Source organism: Hemiscyllium ocellatum, chromosome 1 (genome assembly GCF_020745735.1).
Source record: "Hemiscyllium ocellatum isolate sHemOce1 chromosome 1, sHemOce1.pat.X.cur, whole genome shotgun sequence".
NCBI lineage: Eukaryota > Metazoa > Chordata > Chondrichthyes > Orectolobiformes > Hemiscylliidae > Hemiscyllium > Hemiscyllium ocellatum.
Genome location: NC_083401.1, coordinates 105794137 through 105818226, shown reverse-complemented (window position 1 = coordinate 105818226; position 24090 = coordinate 105794137). Strand labels below are relative to the sequence as shown.

At 39.9% G+C, this 24090-nt stretch overlaps 1 protein-coding gene across 1 annotated transcript in view; it reads right to left on the bottom strand.

Annotated features, from left to right (window-relative positions):
* smim14 (small integral membrane protein 14) overlaps positions 1 to 24090 on the bottom strand; it is a 49059-nt gene that overhangs the window by 8802 nt on the left and 16167 nt on the right. Inside the window, exon 3 of the mRNA XM_060824798.1 lies at positions 10023 to 10071. Coding sequence (XP_060680781.1) covers positions 10023 to 10071 — 49 coding nt within the window. The remainder of the gene's footprint in view (positions 1 to 10022; positions 10072 to 24090) is intronic.

The following is a 24090-nucleotide window of genomic DNA, read 5'->3' as shown; positions in this document are numbered from 1 at the left end:
GTAAAGTTGTTCATTTTGGAAGAAGAACAAGAGAACAGTATTAATTAAATGGAGAAAAACTGCAGAAAGCTGCTATGCAAAGTGAGTTGGGGCTTCTAATGTCTGAAACACAAAAGCTAGCACACATGCAGCGGGTAATCATGAAGGCTTATGTAATGTTGACCCTTATTTCAAGGGTGTTGGAGTACAAGAGTAGGGGAGTCTTATTGAAACTATACAAGGCACTAAGACTACATCTGGAGTGCCGGGAGCAGTTTTGGTCTCTTTACTTAGGGGACAGATATTGTTTCATTGCAGACAGTTCAGAGAAGGTTCACTAGGATGATCCCTGGAATGCATGCATAGTCTTATGAGCAAAGGTTAAACAGGTTGGGATTCTGTTCACTGAAATTTAAAAGAATAGAAGTGATCTAATTGAATCATATAGAATTCTTAAGTGACCAAAAGAGAAAATGCTGGAAAATCTCAGCAGGTCTGGCAGCATCTGTAAGGAGAGAAAAGACCTGACGTTTCAAGTCTAACTGACCCTTTGTCAAAGCTTAAGGAGTTTGGCAGGGTAAATGTAAGAAGCCATTTCTCTCAGGAGAATTTAGGACGAGACAGCATAGTCTCAGAACAAAAGTTGCTAATTTAAGACTGAGACAAGAAGCAATTTTTTCTGTGGTTTTAATGTCTTTGGAGCTCCTTGCCACAGAGAGCTGGGGGTCAGAGATATTGTACAGTTAAGGCTGAGATGAATAGATTTTTGATCAGTAGGCAAATTAAGAGTTGTGGAGAAAACATAGGAAAATGGATGCAAGAAATATTAGATCGACCATGAGCCTATAAGTGGTGAAGTAGGTGTGAGCAGCCATTGATGGTCTACTTAAGTTCCTATTTCTTATGGTCTTATTGACAGTGAGCAGCAATTAGTGTATGTTGTAAAGATCTGGTGAAACCCAGAAATCCATTTAGAAAAATATCAAGGATATGTTCTTAAAAATAAGTGTTTTGTGATCAACAAAATGTGTTTGGACCTATGATGTAAAGGCCAAACTAATTGTAAACACCTTACTTTTTTATTTGTTTTGGTTTTGATTTTGGGCGCAGATGGATTTTACAATGAAGAAGTGAAGAAGGAATCACTGTACATCTAATACACAATCAATGACAGATGAGAACACTTCATCAATCCCAAAGCTGTTGGGATGTAGAATGGACAAACAGGAGTAGTGGTTTTGGAATGGTAGGGCATTCATCCCTAATGCCTTGCAACCTCAAGTGGTAAGCTTTGTTAGTGTTATGACAAGGAGGTGGACTCCTCTGTTAACTAAACCAAATAGTTAACCTCGGAAAAGTTCACCTTGCCTTGTAATCTTTTAAAATTTGAATGACAGAGAGCTCTAAAATTCCACATTTTAAAGAAAATAACTTTTTTTTATTTTAAAAGTGAACATTAAGCAACAATTCACAACTATAAGTCCCTCCTTTCTCTTAACTGCTTAGTACCTGCCTCCAACACTACAACAATATGTTGTTCCAATAAGACACTTCTTAAAATTACATCAACTTAATTTCAAAACTACACAGCCATTTCTGTCTTTCCTCTTCCAGCTGAGGATCTCCTCAGATCATCATCTTTCTTTTTACTGCAAGTATGTTTCATTTGAAAAATTTGATAGAACGTGTTTCCTAATTTCTTGAAGAGCAAAATGTTAGCTCTCCATGCGTTTCTCTCACAACTGTGATTGCTCTGACCAATTTTCAAGAATGTCCACATTTTATACCCCCCCACAACAGGTCGCCTCATTGGTTTGATGTTGGCAAAACAAATTCAAAGTCTGTTGGGTTTTAGTATCTTGGGGAATAATTTAAACTGATTAGTTAAATTCGAATTGTTGCCAACCTCAGGTATCCATTTCAACTGTTTTTCAACTTTCCAGTATACTCTAGGACTGTCATGTAGTCATATACACAGGTACTTACAATCTTTCAGTTCAGTTCTCTCTCTCAAAAATACAGTACATGTTTTCAACTTCATAATAATAGTAACACTCTTTGTTCTTCCCTCAGGTTGATGGGGTGGGACTCTTTTTCCAAAGAATATGGTGACTCACACCCCCAGATCCCCTTTCTCCCCTGGATTCTCTCCCCCACTGTTCCCATGTTGACTTATCTTATTTTTGGGGTTGGCAATCATCTCTGTCAATCCTCTTGGCCAATGAACACAGCCAGCTAATCCTACCACCAGGATGATAGTGGTCACCTTGCCCTTCTTATCAGAGGGTTTGTTAACCATTCTTTTGCAGAACAAAACAAATTATTTTCCCAAATACTACACTATTGATAGAGTTTATATGACACCAGAAAAATTGTTGACACTTGCTCAATGGCGTATCGTGACCTTGGAGATTTTTGTGATTCCTACCTTTGTTTATGCTAGAAACTTAGAAAGTCAGTTACTAAAATAGAAATTAAATGAAATCTCATGCTATATAGCAAATACTAAGGAAATTTAGATTTAAAGGAACCCTAGTTTCCAAACCAACAACCAAACTCAGTGGAGAATGTGCTGACACTGGCCCATAGCTAATACAGAACCACTGTACTCTAAACTTTGTGTCTTTCAATGTATATTATACTAAAGACAGTTATCTCTAAAGATCTTTCAAATTCTGTTGTACAAAAAAAACCTGTGCCAAAACAATTCCTTATTTGTCAAAAATTGCTATCCTCAATTCTTCCAACTATTAACATTATTGCAAACAGTAGGGAAAGAATCAAGTCAGCATATCAGTAAGTACAATGCATTAATGATTAATTTTTACCTCTTACTCCTTAAACAAGCTAATGTCCAGACTGTGTGCAAAACTATTCAGCACAGTGTAAAATAACTGCATTTCATACTGGAAGCCCACGGTGCACAGCACCTAAAGTTGTTGTCATAACTACATCATTAGTGCTAGTATAAATCGTTTAAATTTACAAGTAAACCAAATGAGCATAAATACTGAAAGATGAAAAAAACACAGGAAATTCAATTTAATGCATAGGTGGTCTCTATTTCGTCTTGAGTAGAAAAAAAATTTGTTACAGATGCACTCTCAGAATTCAGGTTAGATACTTTACATTTTTCAGGCCAATTATTTCCATTTGTGCTGTGGCAAGTTCCAAGGGTACATGACAAGGTGAATGCTGAGCCGATGCCTCACCCTTAAGCATATTACTCCCAGTGCTACGAGGTAGTGAGGGCAGGAATAGGAGGATAGAGCAGATGAATACATGGCTGAGGAGCTGGTGTATGGGAGAAGGATTCACATTTTTGGATCATTGGAATCTCTTTTGGGGTAGAAGTGACCTGTACAAGAAGGACGGTTGGCACCTAAATTGGGAGGGGACTAATATACTGGCAGGGAAATTTGCGAGAGCTGCTCGGGAGGTGAAGGGGGTGGGACCCAGGGAGATAGTGAGGAAAGAGATCAATCTGAGACTGGTACAGTTGAGAACAGAAACAAGTCAAACAGTCAGGGCAAGCAAGGACAAGGTAGGACTAATAAATTAAACTGCATTTATTTCAATGCAAGGGGTCTAACAGGAAAGGCAGATGAACATAGAACATAGAACATAGAACATAGAAAGATACAGCGCAGTACAGGCCCTTCGGCCCTCGATGTTGCGCCGACCGAATCCTACCTAACCTACACTAGCCCAATAACTTCCAAATGCCTATCCAATGCCCGCTTAAATGACCATAAAGAAGGAGAGTTCACCACTGCTACTGGCAGGGCATTCCATGAACTCACAACCCGCTGTGTAAAGAATCTACCCCTAACATCTGTTCTATACCTACCACCCCTTAATTTAAAGCTGTGTCCCCTAGTAACACCTGACTCCATTAGCGGTAAAAGGTTCTCAGTGTCGACCCTATCTAAACCCCTAATCATCTTATACACCTCTATCAAATCTCCCCTAAACCTTCTCTTCTCCAATGAGAACAGCCCCAAGTGCCTCAGCCTTTCCTCATAAGATTTTCCTACCATTCCAGGCAACATCCTGGTAAACCTCCTCTGCACTCGTTCCAATGCCTCCACATCCTTCCTATAGTATGGCGACCAAAACTGCACACAATACTCCAGATGAGGCCGCACCAGAGTCTTATACAGTTGCAACATGACCTCAGGACTCCGGAACTCAATTCCTCTACCAATAAAGCCCAGTACACCATATGCCTTCCTCACAGCACTATTTACCGGGGTGGCAACTTTCAGAGATCTGTGTACATGGACACCAAGATCCCTCTGCTCATCCACACTACCAAGTAGCCTACCATTAGCCCAGTAATCCATCTTCTTGTTACTCCTACCAAAGTGAATGACTTCACACTTAGCTACATTGAATTCCATTTGCCACATTTCTGCCCAGCTCTGCAACTTATCTATGTCCCGCTGTAACCTACCACTTCCTTCCTCACTATCCACAACTCCACCGACTTTTGTGTCATCTGCAAACTTGCTTACCCAGCTTTCAAGCCCTTCCTCTAGATCATTTATAAAGATAACAAAAAGCAATGGTCCCAAAACAGATCCTTGTGGTACACCGCTAGTAACTGCACTCCAAGATGAACATAGTCCATCAACTACTACCCTCTGTCTCCTTCCAGCCAGCCAATTCCTAATCCAAACCTCTAATGTATCCTCAATGCCATACCTCCGTAGTTTTAGCATTAGCCTACCATGGGGAACCTTATCGAACGCCTTACTAAAATCCATATACACAACATCTACTGCTTTACCCTCGTCCACTTCCTTAGTCACCTTCTCAAAGAACTCAATAAGGTTTGTGAGGCACGACCTGCCCTTCACAAAACCATGCTGGCTATCCTTGATCACGTTATTCCTATCCAGATGTTCATAAATCTTATCCCTTACCATTCTCTCTAAGACTTTGCCCACCACTGAAGTCAGACTCACTGGCCTATAGTTACTAGGGCTATCCCTACTCCCTTTCTTGAACAAGGGGACCACATTCGCTATCCTCCAGTCCTCTGGTACTATTCCCGTTGACAATGACGACATAAAAATCCAGGCCAATGGCTCTGCTATCTCCTCCCTAGCTTCCCATAGGATCCTAGGGTAAATGCCATCAGGCCCAGGAGACTTATCTATTTTCATCCTCTCCAATATTCCCAGAACCTCTTCCCTGCATATTTCCAGGCCATCCATTCTAATCATTTGTGACTCCATATTCACATCAGCAACAGTGTCCTGTTCCTGAGTGAATACTGATGAAAAGTATTGATTTAGTGTCTCTCCAATCTCCTCCGCCTCCACACACAACTTCCCACTACTATCCTTGACTGGACCGATACCTACCCTAGTCACCCTTTTATTCCTGACATACCTATAGAAAGCCTTTGGGTTTTCCCTAATCCTACCAGCTAAAGACTTTTCATGTCCCCTTCTCGCTTCTCTTAGCTCTCTCTTTAGATCCTTCCTGGCTACCTTATAACTCTCTATCGCCCCAACTGAACCTTCATGCCTCATCTTTACATATGCCGCCTTCTTCCCTTTCACAAGGGATTCCAATTCCTTACTAAACCACGGCTGCCTCACAAGGCCCTTTACACCATGCCTGACTGGTACATACTTATCGAGGACACGTAGTAGCTGCTCCTTGAACAATCCCCACATCTCATTAGTGTTCTTCTCTTGAAGCCTGTTTTTCCAATCCACACATCCTAAGTCATGCCTCACTGCATCATAATTTCCCTGCCCCCAGCTATAACTCTTGCCCTGCGGCGCACACTTATCCCTCTCTATCACTAAAGTAAAAGTCACCGAGTTGTGGTCACTGTCCCCGAAGTGCTCACCTACCTCCAAGTCTAACACCTGGCCTGGTTCATTACCTAGAACCAAATCCAGTATAGCCTCACCTCTTGTTGGCCTGTCTACATATTGTGTCAGGAAACCCTCCTGCACACATTGGATAAACACCAACCCATCTAATGAACTCGAGCTATAGCTCTCCCAGTCAATATCTGGGAAGTTAAAGTCCCCCATAACAACCACCCTGCTACCTTCACTCTTTTCCTGAATCATCCTCGCAATATTATCCTCTACTTCTCTAGGACTATTAGGAGGCCTGTAGAAAACACCTAACAGGGTGACCTCACCTTTCCTATTTCTAACCTCAGCCCAAACTACCTCAGATGGCAAGTCCTCTTCCATCGTCCATTCCACTGCTGTAATACTATCTTTGACAAGTAATGCCACACCTCCCCCTTTTTTACCCCCATGTCTGATCCTACTAAAACATTTAAACCCTGGAACCTGCAACAGCCATTCTTGTCCCTGTTCTACCCACGTCTCTGTAATGGCCAAAACTCAGGGCATAGTTAGGAACATGGGACTGGGATATCATAGCAATTACAGAAACATGGCTCAGGGATGGGCAGGACTGGCAGCTTAATGTTCCAGGATACAAATGCTACAGGAAGGATAGAAAGGGAGGCAAGAGAGGAGGGGAATGGTATTTTTGATAAGGGATAGTATTACAGCGATGCTGAGGGAGGATATTCCTGGAAATATATCCAGGGAAGTTATTTGGGTGGAACTGAGAAATAAGAAAGGGATGATCACCTTTGGGTGCTCCGGTTTCCTCCCACAGTCCAAAAATGTGTAGGTTAGGTGAATTGGCCATGCTAAATTGCCCGTAGTGTTAGGTGAAGGGGTAAATGTAAGGGAATGGGTCTGGGTGGGTTGCTCTTCGGAGTGTCGGTGTGGACTTGTTGGGCCAAAGGGCCTGTTTCCACAGTGTAAGTAATCTAACCTAAAACCTTATTGGGATTGTATTATACACCTCCCTAATAGTCAGAGAGAAATTGAGAAACAAACTTGTGAGGAGATCTCAGCTATCTCTAAGAATAATAGGGTGGTTATGGTTGGGGATTTTAACTTTCCAAACATAGACTGGGACTGCCATAGTGTTAAGGGTTTAGATGGAGAGGAATTTGTTAAGTGCGTACAAGACAATTTTCTGATTCAGTATATGGATGTACCTACTACAGAAGGTGCAAAACCTGACCTACTCTTGGGAAATAAGGCTGGGCAGGTGACTGAGGTGTCAGTGGGGGAGCACTTGGGGCCAGCGACCATAATTCTATTAGATTTTAAATAGTGATGGAAAAGGATAGACCAGATCTAAAAGTTGAAGTTCTAAATTGGAGAAAGGCCAATTTTGACGGTATTAGGCAAGAACTTTCGAAAACTGATTGGGGGGCAGATATTCACAGGTAAAGGGACGGCTGGAAAATGGGAAGCCTTCTGAAATGAGATAACAAGAATTCAGAGAAAGTATATTCTGGTCAGGGTGAAAGGAAAGGCTGGTAGGTATAGGGAATTCTGGATGACTAAAGAAATTGAGGGTTTGGTTAAGAAAAAGAAAGAAGCATACGTCAGGCATAGACAGGATAGATCCAGTGAATCCTTAGAAGAATATAAAGGAAGTAGGAGTATACTTAAGAGGGAAAGTAGGAGGGCAAAAAGGGGACATGAGATAGCTTTGGCAAACAGAATTAAGGAGAATCCAAAGGGTTTTTACAAATACATTAATCTATTTCCATGCTGTACATCTCTACGACAAAAGGGTAACTAGGGAGAGAATAGGGCCCCTCAAGGAGGCCTTTGTGTGGAGCCGCAGAAAATGGGGGAGATACTAAAAGAGCATTTTGCATCAGTATTTACTGTGGAAAAGGATATGGAAGATATACACTGTAGGGAAATAGATGGTGACATCTTGCAAAATGTCCAGATTACAGAGGAGGAAGTGTTGGATGTTTTGAAATGGGTAAAGGTGGATAAATCCCCAGGACCTGATCAGGTGTACCCAACAACACTATGGGAAGCTAGAGAAGTGATTGCTGGGCCTCTTGCTGAGATACTTGTATCATTGATAGTTACAAGTGAGGTACTGGAAGACTGGAGGTTGGCAAACGTGGTGCCATTGTTTAAGAAGGGCGGTAAAGACAAGCCAAGGAACTATAGTCCAGTGAGCCTGACCTTGGTGGTGGGCAAGTTGTTGGAGGGAATCCTGAGGGACAGGATGTACATGTATTTGGAAAGGCAAGGACTGATTCAGGATAGTCAACATGGCTTTGTGCATGGGAAATCATGTCTCAAACTTGATTGAGTTTTTTTTGAGGAAGTAACAAAGAGGATTGATGAGGGCAGAGCAGTAAATGTGATTTATGTGGACTTCAGTAAGATTTCCACAAGGTTCCCCATGGGAGACTGGTTAGCAAGGTTAGATCTCATGGAATACAGGGAGAACTAGCCATTTGGATACAGAACTGGCTCAAAGGTAGAAGACAGAGGGTGGCGGTGGAGGGTTGTTTTTCAGACTGGAGGCCTGTGACTAGTGGAGTGCCACAAGGATCGGTGCTGGCTCCTCTATTTTTTGTCATTTACATAAATGATTTAGATGCGAGAATAAGAGGTACAGTTAGTAAGTTTCCAGATGTCACCAAAATTGGAGGTGTAGTGGACAGCGAAGAGTTACCTCAGATTACAACAGATTAAGCAGCAGGATTTATACACTTAATGATAAGGTCCTAGGGAATGTTGCTGAACAAAGAGACCTTGGAGTGCAGGTTCATAGCTCCTTGAAAGTGGAGTCGCAGGTAGATAGGATAGTGAAGAAGGCGTTTGGTATGCTTTCCTTTATTGGGCAAAATATTGAGTACAGGAGTTGCGAGGTCATGTTGCAGCTGTACAAGACATTGGTTAGGCCACTGTTGGAATATTGCATGCAATTCTGGTCTCCTTCCTATCGGAAAGATGTTGTGAAACTTGAAAGGGTTCAGAAAAGATTTACAAGGATGTTGCCAGGGTTGGAGGATTTGAGCTATAGGGAGAGGCTGAACAGGCTGGGGCTGTTTTCCTTGGAGCATCGGAGGCTGAGGGGTGACCTTATAGATGTTTGCAAAATTATGAGGGGCATGGATAGGGTAAATAGGCAAAGTCTTTTCCCTGGAGTCGGAGAATCCAAAACTAGAGGACATAGGTTTAGGGGAAAGATATGAAAGAGACCTAAGGAGCAACTTTTTCACACAGAGGGTGGTATGTGTCTGGAATGAGCTTCCAGAGGAAGCAGTGGAAGTTGGTACAATTGCAACATTTAAGAGACATTTGGATGGGTACATGAATAGGTAGGGTTTGGAGGGATATGGGTCAGGTGCTGGCAGGTGGGACGAGATTTGGTTGGGATATCTGGTCGGCATGGATGGGTTGGACCGAAGGGCCTGTTTCCATGCTGTACATCTCTATGACTCAATGACCAAGCTTTTGGCACTAAGCATGATGTCTCAAGCCACTTCATTATTAAAGCTGCAAGCTATTGTAATGGAATTACCTCACTTGTTGAGAATTTGGTTATTTGTTTAGTCTAAGCATTAAGAATCAAGGGCAGCTCAAGTAATTTACAGTGCATAGTGGTATCGATTGATGCAACCCATTATCCCATTCAGATCAAACATTGACTGGAAGCTTCAAGATATGGATCTCATTTGGAAACTACCATATTGCTGTGAACACCAATGAAAGTAATTAAAAGACCTACCAAAAAGTATTACTACCTTCTTTACACCATTAGATTAAAAATTAAAAAGCAAAGTCAGTAAAAAGCTTGTTTATTTATGTGTTTAGATCTAATAGGCCAGTATTTGGAATGTAGTGATAATGTTATTAAGGGGGAACCCTGAATCTAAGGCAAATGTTTTGGGACATGGTTCAAAGGCCACTGTGGTCAATGGTGGGATTCAAATTCAATAAAAATCTGGAGTAAAAAGCTCACCTAATAGTGATGGTGTGAACAATGTCTATTGTCATAATAACTCATCAAGTTCACTAGTATTCTTTCAGTCTTTCAGGTTTGGATAAATGAGAGGTGTTGCATTTTGGTAAGACAAATAAGGGCAACCAAATTTCTTTAAACATATTGGCAATTTACAAAATTATTGACAGATCAATTTAAATTCAAGAACTTACATTCTTGCAGACACTCGTTGTCTGTGCAATAGGATTGTGACTGTCGCAGCTGAAATTTAAGAGCAAAGAATAAAAGATAAAAGATTGTAATCTTGTAAACCACAATTTCAAGAAATTCAATGACTTGATTACTTACTGTCTTTTCCAATACAGAGAGATTTGTTTCTCGTAATCTTTTATAACTGTCTTCCAAACAAATCATCGGCATGTGTCTTCCTTAGCCCATTCATTTTCACATGTGCCTTTCTCATCTCCAGCCCTAAACACTCCAACATTTTCTCTGCTTTCCTTTCACCCACCTTTTATAGATTCCAATATGTACAAAACTCTGCTTTATACATCTTGATCTGCAGACGGTCCAGATTGAACATTACGCTTCCCACAATTAGCCTACATTGTTTACTCCATGTCTAAGCATTAAAAATTAAAGACCAAACACACGCAAGATCCTATTACATACAGTTGCCTGTGGAGTCTGCAACATTAATTCTTGATCTCATGAACTCTCATGGTATTAGTTCAAGCATGAACGAGGCTACTTCCTGCTGACTATCACATACCACATTCCCATTTACATCTCTTCCCCTTGATTAAATCAGTACTCAAATCAGTACTCATTCAGAAGTTACTTGCAGGAAGCCCCAAGAATGGGAAAGGCACAGAATGGAGACATTGAGAACTTCAGATGTTGGAAAATCAGAACACATAAAATGTGGAGCTGGAAAAAGCACAGCAGGTCAATCAGCATCAGAGGAGTAATAGAATCATCCTTCAGAGTCCTGCCCGAAACATCGAATCTCCTGCCCCTCTGAGGCTGCTTGACCTGTTGTGCGTTTTCCAGCTCCATATTTTACGGAAAGGCATAGAATGCACTATGTAGAGGACTTTAATAGTCTAATCTGGCAGTGTTCTGAAGGAAGATAGTAAGAGAACCAAGAGTGGACAAAGCCTACATGACCTTGTCCTCACCAATCTACCGGAACACAGGCATCTGGTAGGAGTGACAGTCCATTTAAGTCAAGATTAAAACATCGTTTTCCTCAGAAGGTACTGACTCTTTATAATTCTTTACCACACAGAGGACTGCTGAGGCTGCGTCATTAACTATATTCAAGGCTGAGATAGACTCATTTCCAATTATTAAGGAATTCAAGGGAAATAGGAAAAGGCAGGAAAGAGGAGGATGATCTAAAGCTCAGAGCCAGACCATTCAAGAGAGATGTTGGAAGCATTTCTACACACAAAGGATCATAAAGGTTTGGAACTTTCTTCCACAAATGACAGTTGATGCTAGATCAGTTGTTAATTTTAATCTGAAATAGATAAACTTTTGTTAAGCAAAGCTATTAAAGGATATGAGCCAAAGCAAGTTTATGGAGGCAGGGCACAGAACACCAAATGATCTCATTGACTAATGGAGTGGGCTTTAGGGGCTGAATGGCCTTCTCCTATCCCTATGTAGATCAGACATTATCTCTTTGAATTGCAAAGTTGACTCAATAGAAGAACTAGGCCATTTGGCCTACATCTTATGGTCTTGTGTGCTGCAACTATTCACCAAAGTTTTTTTGATTGCACCTTTTAAATCCAGAGCCTTTACTTCTAGAAAGGCAAGTTTCTCTCCAAGCCCCAAACCATCTTGACTTGGGACTATTATTGTTCTTTCACAGTTGCTGAATACAATCTTGGACCGACATTAGATAAAATGCAATAATTCGAGTAAACAGCTCACCACCTCAGAAGGCAATTAGGAATAGATAAATGGCACTTTGCCACCGACATCTACATCCCATGCAAGAATAAATAAAACTTAACACTGTATAGAGTGAAAAACAAATCAATTTCTTTTAATGGATTATATGCCACTCATTTAATGTCAAACACAATGCCTGAGGGGTTTTAGTAAAAAATGAGGTCTGCAGATGCTGGAGATCACAGCTGCAAATGTGTTGCTGGTCAAAGCACAGCAGGCCAGGCAGCATCTCAGGAATAGAGAATTCGACGTTTCGAGCATAAGCCCTTGAAGGGCTTATGCTCGAAACGTCGAATTCTCTAATCCTGAGATGCTGCCTGGCCTGCTGTGCTTTGACCAGCAACACATTTGCAGCCTGAGGGGTTTTACACAATTTTCAGTCCCCTGGTGTATTGTGGTTTTATTTTATGGCCTTTCCAAAGTCAGCATTTACACTATAGTGTTCCTAAATTTGCACGGTGAGCCAAATTGAGAAAACAAACATATCTGCAAATGTGTTGCTGGTCAAAGCACAGCAGGTTAGGCAGCATCTCAGGAATACACGCCTGTTCTGTTGAAAGGTCAATTGGCTGGATGAAGTCTTCAATCTTTCTGTGTTTTCTGGAGTGGGATGTGTGTTTTACATTATGTTGTAGTTAGTGACAGAGTCTGGATTAGGTCTAATGTAAAAGAAATGCAATTCACTAGACATGCGATGTACTATTTGTAGGCAAAACAAAATTGTTGATCACATGTTATGTAAATTTCATATGGTTGATTAAACGACAAAAGCTGCAAGGAATCAGGATGGCATGGGCAGCCGAAACAAGTTGGCCTGAGGTCAAGGTTCTTTTAAAGCAGAGAGATTAGCTTCTTTCCAGAGAAAACAAGCAGCTGTTTAAATGAGCAAAAGATTAACTGGACCATGGAACACATTGCACGTGATGTTTGCTGGACAGTGTCAAGGTTTGATCACATAAGCTGCTTGCATGGAACAGGAACATAAGAAAACATGCCTCAGAGCAGGAGTGATCTGATCAGTGACTAGAGTTTGAGATAGAGTGAGCTGATTACCTGTTTTGGTCAGATCCTCAGACAAGTCCATATAAGCTAGGTCACTTGAGATTGTAAGTATTGTGCAGGTAAGCTTCTGATGTATTACTTTTTTAAAAGTATTTTTGCAGTGTACCTTGCTTTGAGAAGGAGCAATTAGGTATATCCTGCTGTTAGAACTGTCTTGGGTTATTGACATCCAGAGTAAACCTGATGGACCAGACTAGGTAGAAATAAAATCTTGCAACACCTATACCCCAAATTGTACCAAGTCCCTCAGCATATTACCCTAATCCTTGCAACATGCCAGTCTGTAACACTTTGAATTTGGGCACGGAGGTTTTGCACTGTCCCATGCAGAAAGCAATTCATTGAATGATTAGTGAGTCAACTTTTTGATGGGACAGGGACCAGAAAGCCCATTGCAGTGCCCATAATTTACTTAGTGGATGGGTAAAATTATAGAAATTTTGAACAGATGTATCTTAGCAATTCTACATTTCTAAACTTGAGATATAGAATGGTAATTTCAGCCAAATGGAACTAAATCTTTTTAATAAAGGTCAATTTTAAAAATTCATTTGTGGGATGTGCATGTCACCGGCTGGCCTTCATTTATTGCTGGTTACTAGTTGCCCTTGAGAAGGTGATGGTGAGGTGCCTTTGATCCTCTGCAGTCCACCTGCTCAGGGCTGACCCAAAGTGCCATTAGGGAGGGAATGTCAGGATTTTGACCCAGCAACAGTAAAACAAAATTGATACATTTCCAAGTCAGAATGGTGAATGGCTTGGAGGGGAACTTGAAGGTGATGGCATACTCATATATCTGCTGCCCTTTCCTTCTAGTTGGAAGTGTTTATGGGTTTGGAAGATGCTGCCTGAGGACCCTTGGCGAATGTATGTGGTGCATCTTGTACATAGTAACATTGCTGCTACTGAGCATCAGTGGAGGGAGTGGATGCTTGTGGATGAGGAGCCAATCAAGCGGGCTGCTTGGTTGCAGATGGTGTCAAGTTTTGAGTGTTGTTGGAGCTGGACTCATCTAGGCAAGTATTCTATCACATTCCTGACTTGTGCCTTGTCAATGGCAGACAGGCTTTGGGTATTCAGGAAGTGAGTTACTCACTGCAATATTCTGACCTGCTGTCAAAGCCACTGTATTTATTTGGTGAGTCCAGTTGAGTTTCTGTTCAATGATAACCCAAAGGATGTTGATAGATGACCAGTGAATGTCAAGGGCAGTGGTTAGATTGTCTCTTATTGGTGATAGTCATAGGCTTGCATTTGTGTGGTGCAAATTTACTTGCCACCTGTCAGCATAAGCCTGATATCGTCCAGACCTTGTTGTATTTGAACATGGACTGCTTCAGTATATGAGAAGTTGCAAATGGTGCTGAACATAGTGCAATCATCAGTGAACATCCCACCTTCTGACCAAATGATGGAGGGAAGGTAATTGATGAAGCAGCTGAAGATGATTGGACCAAGGACACTATCCTGAGGGATTCCCGTGGAGATGTTCTGGAACTCAGATGACTGACCTCCAACAACCATGACCATCTATGTGCTGGGTGTGACTCCTACCACCAGAGAGTTTGCCCCCGATACCCATTGATTCCAGATTTTGCTAGGGTTCCTTGATGCCACACTGTCAAATGCAGCTTTGATATCTAGAGCTGTCACTCTCACTTGATCTCAATGAAAATAAAAAATATATAGTGTTATTTTATAAAGTAAATATGCTACAACCTACAGTAATAGATCATTATGAAGTCCATTTGTAAAACAGTACATTACCAAAATATGTTTGGGGCAATTCATGCCTAATCTATAGCTTCCCGATGAAAGTAATGGCCAATACAACTGCAGTTTTAAGCAAATGGATACATACAAGGTACATGATAAAAGATAATAGCTTGTTTGGACAAACCATTTCTTCAATTTAAGTGATGCTTCTCAGTGCTTTACTGAAATCGTTTAAACAACATTAGCTAAATGCCTCAGCAGTTATGTCTTTAGTATTTTCAATGCATTCGTTAATCAAACTCTAAACAGTATATGTTCAAAGCACAGTAAAATGTTGACATTTTCCAGAGAAAGGATTTGAACAGGTGCAATTTAAAAATATTGCAAGTGGATTTAAAAAAAGGCCACTGACACCATAAATGAGCAAATCTGCATTAAAAGCCAAACTATCCATGAAAATCAAAAAGGAAGTAATTAGCCCTTTCCAGAACTCCCAAAAACTGAATATCCCTCCCTGTTCAGTTTTATGGAAAGGGCTTTAAAAAGAGACCATACACTAATTGGCACAATAACAGGTCTTCAGGCAGAACCTATTAAGGGAGGCAGGTCAGGAACCAAAAGGCAAACAAAGCCTCAAAGTTGGCAGTTAAGACATAACAATGCTACAAGGATGCTAAAACAGGATATAGTAAAGATAGGAAGTTCTGCCCTGGGCTGCAAATAAATATCTTCTCTACTAAGTAAGACAACCCAATAAAATGGCTAAGGAAATTCTTCATACTTATTTGTGTGACATGGAACATTGAAGAAGTGGAAATAGCAAAATATTCCAGCCTGCTGGGAAAATCGGTCAACAGTGCCAGAATTTAGCACAAATGCATGATAGGACACTGCAAATTAGATCACAGTCATGAGGGGTATCAAAGCAGTGTCACTGCTTAGAAGGCAGTTATGCTCACCATTGTACCAGACTATTTGCATATTAACAGAGAAACAGAAAATTGTAGCAGGCCATCTGAGCCTGCTTTACTTTTCAATACAATTATGGTTGATCGCCCAGTTCATAGAATCATACAGTATGGAAACAGACCCTTCACCCAAATTGTCCATGCCAAACAGGTTTCCCAAACTAAACTAGTCCCATTTGCTGCTTTTGGGCCCATATCCCTCTAAGCCTTTCCTATTCTTGTATTTTTCAAAATGTCTTTTAGATGTTTCAATTGTACCCACTTCTACCATTTCCTCTGGCAGCTCATTCCATACAAGCACCATCCTCTGTGTAAATGTTTGTTGAATAACCATATCAATTGGATAAAAAGAATGTAACTTTTTAAAAAAGATTTTTCAGAACGCATTTGAAAAAGGAAGTGTCTCAAGGGCTGCTTAGAAAAATTCAACCATTGGAATAAAGGAAACATAGTAACATGAATATAAAGTTGGTTTGTGGATAACAGGAATTAGAGAAAGGCTCAGAAATGATACTTCAACATCACTGTCCTTTGCATATATAAAACATTTGGACTCAGGAATAGGGAAATGTATTAAGAATACAAAAGCAAGATTGGCGAATACAGGATAACAGTGAAGGACTGTGTAGCAGAATGGGCACATTGGTGAAAGATTTAATTTAGTGTGGATCAGTGTGAACTACTTTGCAGGTAAAGCCATTGAATGCTATACAGCAATGGCAGATAAATGAAAGCGAAGCACAGATCTGCAATGATCCAAATGAATTACAGAACAAAGGGCTGAATTATCTTTTCCTGCTATGAGAGAAAAAGAAACACGCAAAGGAAAGGCAATGAAAGACATGGATGGTGACGTACAGGGCTCAAATATACTTACACGTTCAGATTATTGTTGTGGTTCTGTTCGCCGAGCTGGGAACTTGTGTTGCAGACGTTTCGTCCCCTGTCTAGGTGACATCCTCAGTGCTTGGGAGCCTCCTGTGAAGCGCTTCTGTGATCTTTCTTCCAACATTTGTAGTGGTTTGAATCTGCCGCTTCCGGTTGTCAGTTCCAGCTGTCCGTTGCAGTGGCCGGTATATTGCGTCCAGGTTGATGTGCTTATTGATTGGATCTGTGGATGAATGCCATGCCTCTAGAAATTCCCTGGCTGTTCTCTGTTTGGCTTGTCCTATAATAGTAGTGCTGTCCCCGTCAAATTCATGTTGCTTGTCAGCTGCGTATTTGGCTACTAAGGATAGCTGGTCGTTTCACGAAACGACACGACCAGCTATCCTTAGTAGCCACACATGCAGATGACAAGCAACATGAATTCGACTGGGACAACACTACTATTATAGGACAAGCCAAACAGAGAACAGCCAGGGAATTCCTAGAGGCATGGCATTCATCCACAGATCCAATCAATAAGCACATCGACCTGGACGCAATATACCGGCCACTGCAACGGACAGCTGGAACTGACAACCGGAAGCGGCAGATTCAAACCACTACAAATGTTGGAGGAAAGATCACAGAAGCGCTTCACAGGAGGCTCCCAAGCACTGAGACGTCACCTTGACAGGGGACGAAACGTCTGCAACACAAATTCCCAGCTCGGCGAACAGAATCACAACAACGAGCACCCGAGCAACAAATCTTCTCACGTTCAGATTATTTTGTAAGTAGCTAGACAAAGTAACAAAAAAAAGTCAATAGCTTGTGAAAACAGAGTATATGCAACTAGATTAAGTGATAAGAATTTAATGAGGTAACGATTAACTTAGTAACAATAATCTTGGCAACAATATGAGTTAATTTTACTAGTATGTGCCCAGAATGGAAAATTATAGATCGAAAAAATAAAAATTGAAGTTCTAGACCTATTTCCAGAGTAAAGGAGGCAAAGGGAAAAAAAAGTTCATTAAGTCTTTTAAAATTACGGAGAGTTTTGATAATCTTACCCCAGTTACTAATTCCCAGTCAAAGAGATTTTGGTTCCTTATCTCTGTTTAATAACACAAAAAGAATCAGGGCAGAGCAGTCAGAATATAAACTGCCACCACGGGAAATAGATTAAGGCACAGACTGTTGTGTCACAAAAGAAAGAAATTGGATAACCATTTTGAAATGGTCAAACGTACAAGTTATGGAGAGAAAATGAGATTAGCTTTAGTCAAGACCCAGCAAATCCAAGTCTAAAATGACATTCTTCTTTGAAGTGACATTCTCCATTTCTTTCAGAACATTAGAAAAATAATATCTTTGAATGATTAAGTCACATCATGTCAACTTTACTACAATCTGTCTTTTATCTGTACTAACCTTTTGTTCATTGTTATTTAAAATTATCAGAAACAATTTCTATGCCATTCAATAATATGGACATTTTAAAAAATTCACTCCATTATTAACTGCTCAGCGCACAATGGATAACATTGTCATCAACATTGTGAAAACATTCCTGGAAAAGGTCCCACAAACCTTTATTTATCCTGCAAAATGTGGCTATTGTTATCTCATGTCTGCTACAGCATAAAATTGTTATTATGCATTACCTAAAACTTTCTGGTCTGTTTGGTCAGCTTATCTCAACAGATCACTGGCTTTGCTTAAGCAAGTGTGTACTGTGGGGAGAAGAGGGGAAAATAGTAATTGTGAGCAATGCCTTGTCAGAGGATCATTTTACTTATTCTTTGCTGTACTAACAAAATGAATGAACTAGCCTGAACCCCAAACATGGTCAAAAATGCTTCTGTCTTTCAATTGCTTGAAGAAGTTGGGTGCAATATGGAACAGGAGTAGGATTTCACGTCCTTGTTCCAGAATTCAATGGGTTTATGGTTAATCTAAATCCCAACTCCATCCTCCAACCTAGACCCCATATGTTACTAATACTGGCATTAATTAACTAAGAGAGATGGTTCTGTCAGAACTCTGACTCTATAATCTCTGGGAAGCATCAAGTCCTGTTTATGCACACCATGTTCCAGTTTATAAATTATGTATCTCATGGGCTTGATTCACCAGTAGCTCAACTGTCGCCTACCAACTTCAATGACCCATGTATGCCTCTCTCCAGGTGTCTCTACTCCCATGTTTCGAATAGAATTGTACCCTTCAAAATATATTGCTGTTGAAAGCAAACCAAGCACTGTTTTCCTTTCCTTGAAAGACAGAATTAACATTTGGTTAGACTACTTTTAACAATTCGGCATGCAGCTCTTGTCACCATATTATGAAAAGAATATATGGAGATACTGGAGAGGATGCAGAAATGATGTATAAGGAAGATATCAAAAGTGTGAGAGTTTGCATTTAAAGGAAGAATAGAAAGACAGGTCCTCTCTCTCAAAAGATATTTGAGTGGTGGTGTAATAAAAATCTTAAAAGGTAAATGAAAGATTTTGTTGGGTGTATATACAGAGCAAATTAGTTTGATTTGAGAGGAGCTGGGGTCTTGACTGCCAGCTGGAGAGAGATCCATGTTTCTTCCTCTAGACATGCCCATCAGTTTTCTGGGATCAGACTCCAGTACACCAACATCCAGTCTACTTAAATGATCTTCTCACCTCCAAACATACTAACAGAAAGGCTATAAGGTTTCATAAATGTGGAAAGAGTGCAGAATGTGAAAGCAGACTGCTTGATAAGAATAATGTAGATGCATTTTTTTAAGGAATTAGATAAGCATATAAGAGAGAATGGAATGGATATTTACAATTATAGTTTTAGGTGTGAAAGGAGGCAGCTTAAGTATAAATACCAACTTGCGCAGTTTGGTAAAATGGTCTGTTTCTGTGCCACATACATCAGTAATCTCTTTCATTCTTCTTACCAAAATGCATCACTTTTCTAGATTAAACCTCACCTGCAACTTGTCTACCCCATTCCACCATCCAGTCTATTTCCTCTTAAAATTTAATCACTCTCTCCAATTTACAAAATATTCAAGTTGTTTCAATCACAAGTTATGAAATTATGCCAAGACTAGGTCATTAAAATACATCTGGAAAAGTAGCAATCCCTGCTGCAATCCTTGGGGTCCCCCACTATTTCCTTCCTCTAGTCCAAAGGAAGATAACATTCACCACAACTTTTGTTTCTTATCACGCAGCCAATTTCTAACAATATTGCTCCTGTTCCTTTTATTCCATAGGCTCCAATTTTGCTGACAAGATTGTTATATACCACTTAATCAAATATCTTACTCTAGTCGACCCTCAAAGAGTCCAAGTTAGTTAGATGCGGTTTGCCCTTAGCAAAACTTAAGTTAATCCATGTTCATAAGTATAACTGTTATTGTTATTTGTAATTACCACCAAGCACTTTCTCACCACCCAATTTAACCAATTATTGAGCTTTTCCACTGACATTTCTTGAAAATAACATTTGCCAGCTTTGGTATGACCACTGTAGCTAGTGTGGAACTGAAGACAGTGGTCAGTGCCAATGCAATTTCCTGCTTTGTATTCCTCAACATCCTCTAAAGCATCCAATCAAGTCCTGGTAAGTTATGAACTTTAAGTACAACTAACCTTTATCCAACCTAGCTCCACGGCAAAGACAAACCTGTGCATTAAGTATCTCAGCCACAGCCCCTGCCTCCATATGTAAATCAACGAGGTAAAAACAATGACTGCAAATGCTGGAAACCAGATTCTGGATTAGTGGTGCTGGAAGAGCACAGCAGTTCAGGCAGCATCCAAAGTGCAGCGATATTTCGCTGCAGCTTGGATGCTGCCTGAACTGCTGTGATCTTCCAGCACCACTAATCCAGAATCCATATGTAAATCCACTATTTTCATCAACCTTCAGCATTCACAAGGCTTTGAAGTCTATTGGATCCCTTTACTAAAAATGGTAGCTGCCAGTTTCTTCTTAAATTCTCTCTCTGTATGTTTTAAATTTGCTTTTTCACTTACCTGGTGAACTTTCTACATTCAATTTGGTTATCAATGATTTTATCTACTGGACATCTGACATTGACATGCTTTTTCTCCTTCAACTCACTCTCCATCTTTTGTAATCCAGAGTGTTTAGATTAGATTAGATTACTTACAGTGTGGAAACAGGCCCTTCGGCCCAACAAGTCCACACCGACCCCGCCGAAGCGCAAACCACCCATACCCCTGAACTTATTTGTCCCATCTTCCCTATTGTGGGCATATACCTCAATTATACATAATTTTTCACTTCTGTAAAGGCAACTAATTGTTCAGTTCCAGTTTTTGCCCGCCAATCTTTGATTCCAATTTACCTCAGTCAAAAGACCTATAGCATGATAGATGGATCACTTATTATTTGTGGAGAGAAGCTCATGCAGTTTTATCTACAAAATAAAACAAGTAACTGAAACACAGAAGGAATAATACCCTGACTGTTTTTTTTCTTTTTTCTCTCTAGTCAGCTTCTAAGTTTCAGGATTCTGTCTGCTGAATTTGACTACCCAGATGTCACAGACACATTAAGACGAACTCAATCCAATGCTGTTGTCTCAAGTGGAACACATAAATCATCCATCTACATCTTTAAATCATCTCAATGCTGAAAACAGCAGAACCACTGTACTCATCCTACAGACAGTAAACTGACCAACCTTCAAGAGTAGCATACTGCATTACTTTTAGTGGGCTTTAAATCACGTAAATTATCATCAGCTTGTGTAATCTATCTGTGTGTGAATTTTGAGAGAGGGAGTGCAACTGAGAAAACCAGATTATTTTATTAAATTATTTAACTTTATAAGTGCAATTAGTGTTGTTACATGAAATGAAAACTAACCTGTTTTCTTTATAAAACATTAAAGGTTATCTGATCATGTTATTTATCATAGCACACAAAACAGTTAAACACTTAATAAACTAAGTTAAAAATCACACAACACCAGGTACACCAGGTTATGTTCCAACAGGTTTATCTGAAAGTACAAGTTTTCAGAGCACTGTTCCTTTGTCAGGTTGCTAGTGGGGCAGGATACATAGGACACAGAGTTTAAAAGTAAGAGATCAAAGTGTCGCACAATTGATGTGATATATTAGACAAACCTAAATGGCTGTTAAGTCTTTAATCACTTAGAATGAGGATGCAGGTTTCGATTGATTAATATGTAAATCCTAAATTTCTTTCAAGTCACAGTCTCAAGATAATTTAAGGTTTTATCAGTATATTAAATAAGTGACATCTCAGCTCAGACAATGCATTAATCAAATGACATCTCCATTCTAAGTGATTAAAGACGAGGTTTGTCTAATACATCACACCAGTTGTATGACACTTTGATCTTTTACTTATAAATTCTGTGTCCTCTGTCTCTTGGCCCAATGCCTACCTGATGAAGGACAGCGCTCTGAAAGATGGTACTTTCAAATAAACCTGTTGTATTATAACCTGGTGTTGTGTGATCTTTAACTTTGTTCACCCCCAGTTCAACACCAGCATCTCCACATCACTCACTAAAATGGCAATTATATAATGTCAAAAAATCCTGCTGGGGTCAAATGTGAAATGCAAATAGGAAAGCCACCTGACCCCTCCTCATCTGATTATAGTAATTCACTTTTGCATGGTATCAACAATTTGGAGATAGCTACCTTTGAGATCTTACTAGCATAATTTCTTTCCCAATTCTCTAAACTCAGCCTCCAAAATCTCATCACTCTTCCAAACTGCTTGTCTCATTGAAATGCACAGAATGTTTTGATATTGTTGCATTTGCACAACAGCTTTGAACTAACTTCGCTCCAGACACTGGGTGAGATCCATTCCAATCCAAGTGTCACTTCAATAAAGCTATAACTTTATTACTGCTAATAGACATCAATTGGTGTAGAACTTCATTCTTTCATATTTTAATGGTTAGAGATTTAAAAATTATTATTTTTTCCTTGTTTCTCTTTCTGATCAGAGGTAAGTGTCGCTATAGGGAAATAATGAGCAATTTTCTGAGGCTGAGACCAGGTTGTAGTCAGCAACCATTTCATTTGGTTCAACTAGTAAAACCTGAATGGAAACGAGAGTAAATTCCCTGACAAATGAATGTTAGGCTCTCAACCAAAAATAATCTGTTTTCAAAGCAGGATCTATGTTGCATTTCTTGGACAAGTCTTGCATCAAAAATTCTTAATTTCCTGGTATTCCAAACATTGAGTGCTTATTTCTAATTCACCTGACTGAACCAAAGTCTAGCACCACATTCTCAACTCAGATCTCCAGCATCTGCAGTCCTCACTTTCTCCAAAGTCTACAAATGTCAAATTGTCTGCATTAAATGAAAATTGTCATATGAAGGAATTACAGCATAGAAATAAACTACTGAGCCCAACCAGTTCAGGTTAGTGTTTATCTTCTACCCAAGCAAAAATCTTAATCTCAAATTCTCATCCAGTTCACAAATCTATTGTTTTATGTTCCTTCAATCAATCGTATAATCTATTTATAAACACTGATTTGCTCTCTGGTCCAATCATGTACTTGATGAATTGTTTGAACAACTCACAGCTCTGCATTCCAAGTCCCTATTTTCCTTCATATTTCTTACATTGCATGAGTGACTACACTTCAACAATGCTAGATTGGCTGCAGAATGTCCTAAAGTCATGAACAGCACAACACAAAAACTTTTCCTTTTATGTTGGTATTTCTTCATACCAGGCAGTATCTCAGTGAATCAGCTTCAATCTTCTTCCTGTATTTTGAAGCTCGGGCCTGCATAGAGTAAAGATTCTAAACAAAGATAACTCAAAAAGACAAACTCTGCAATCTATTTACTGACGAAGGTCCAGCAACCTTAATCTGATTGGTTACCAATCAAGTTATGCTAATAGGGGAGCTAAGAGGTTACTGACAGTCAGACAACTATCGCAATCACAACAACTAAAATTGTTGAAAAACATGAGACAAAAAATTGGATGATATTTGTGAAAGTAAACTACAGACACTGCCCAAATCGACACATGTTGATGCAACTGGAGTGGAAGTGCAGAGATTGAGAGCACCTACTTTCACAAATAGAGAAATTGCACTCACCTTTGAGTCTTTCTTAACCAAAAGTTGTATTAGATCATTAAATAAAGTTTCTGGGATGGAGAAAACAGCACTAATTTTCCAAATTCTCTAGTTCAACCTCTTTCTTCAGTGATAACTTCTTATGGATGATTATCATAACCTTAGCACAAAACAGGTATTGTCTAGGTAATCGACTCAGGGAAAAGATGCCTGTAGCAGTAATTTGCCCATGCAAACAAGCTGCAAAAAAAATCTTTGCACCAACTTCCAGTTGATAGATTATCATATCAAATGGACATTCTCACATTACTGTTGCAGGACACTGCTGTGTGCAAATTGGTTGCTGCTTTTTCTAAATTTCTACAGTGAATACACTTCAAAAGGTATTTCATTGATTGGTCAGAGCACTTGGACACCCTCTGAGCATGAATGACATAGCATAGGTCAAGGTTTTCTTTATGACAGGAAATCTTTTCACACAAACATATTTTGCTCACGTAATTGCATGACATGGGTTCTACTGATGTCTCATTGTAACTCCACAGCTGACCATCAGAACCCACAGGGAATCAATGCAAATAGCCAT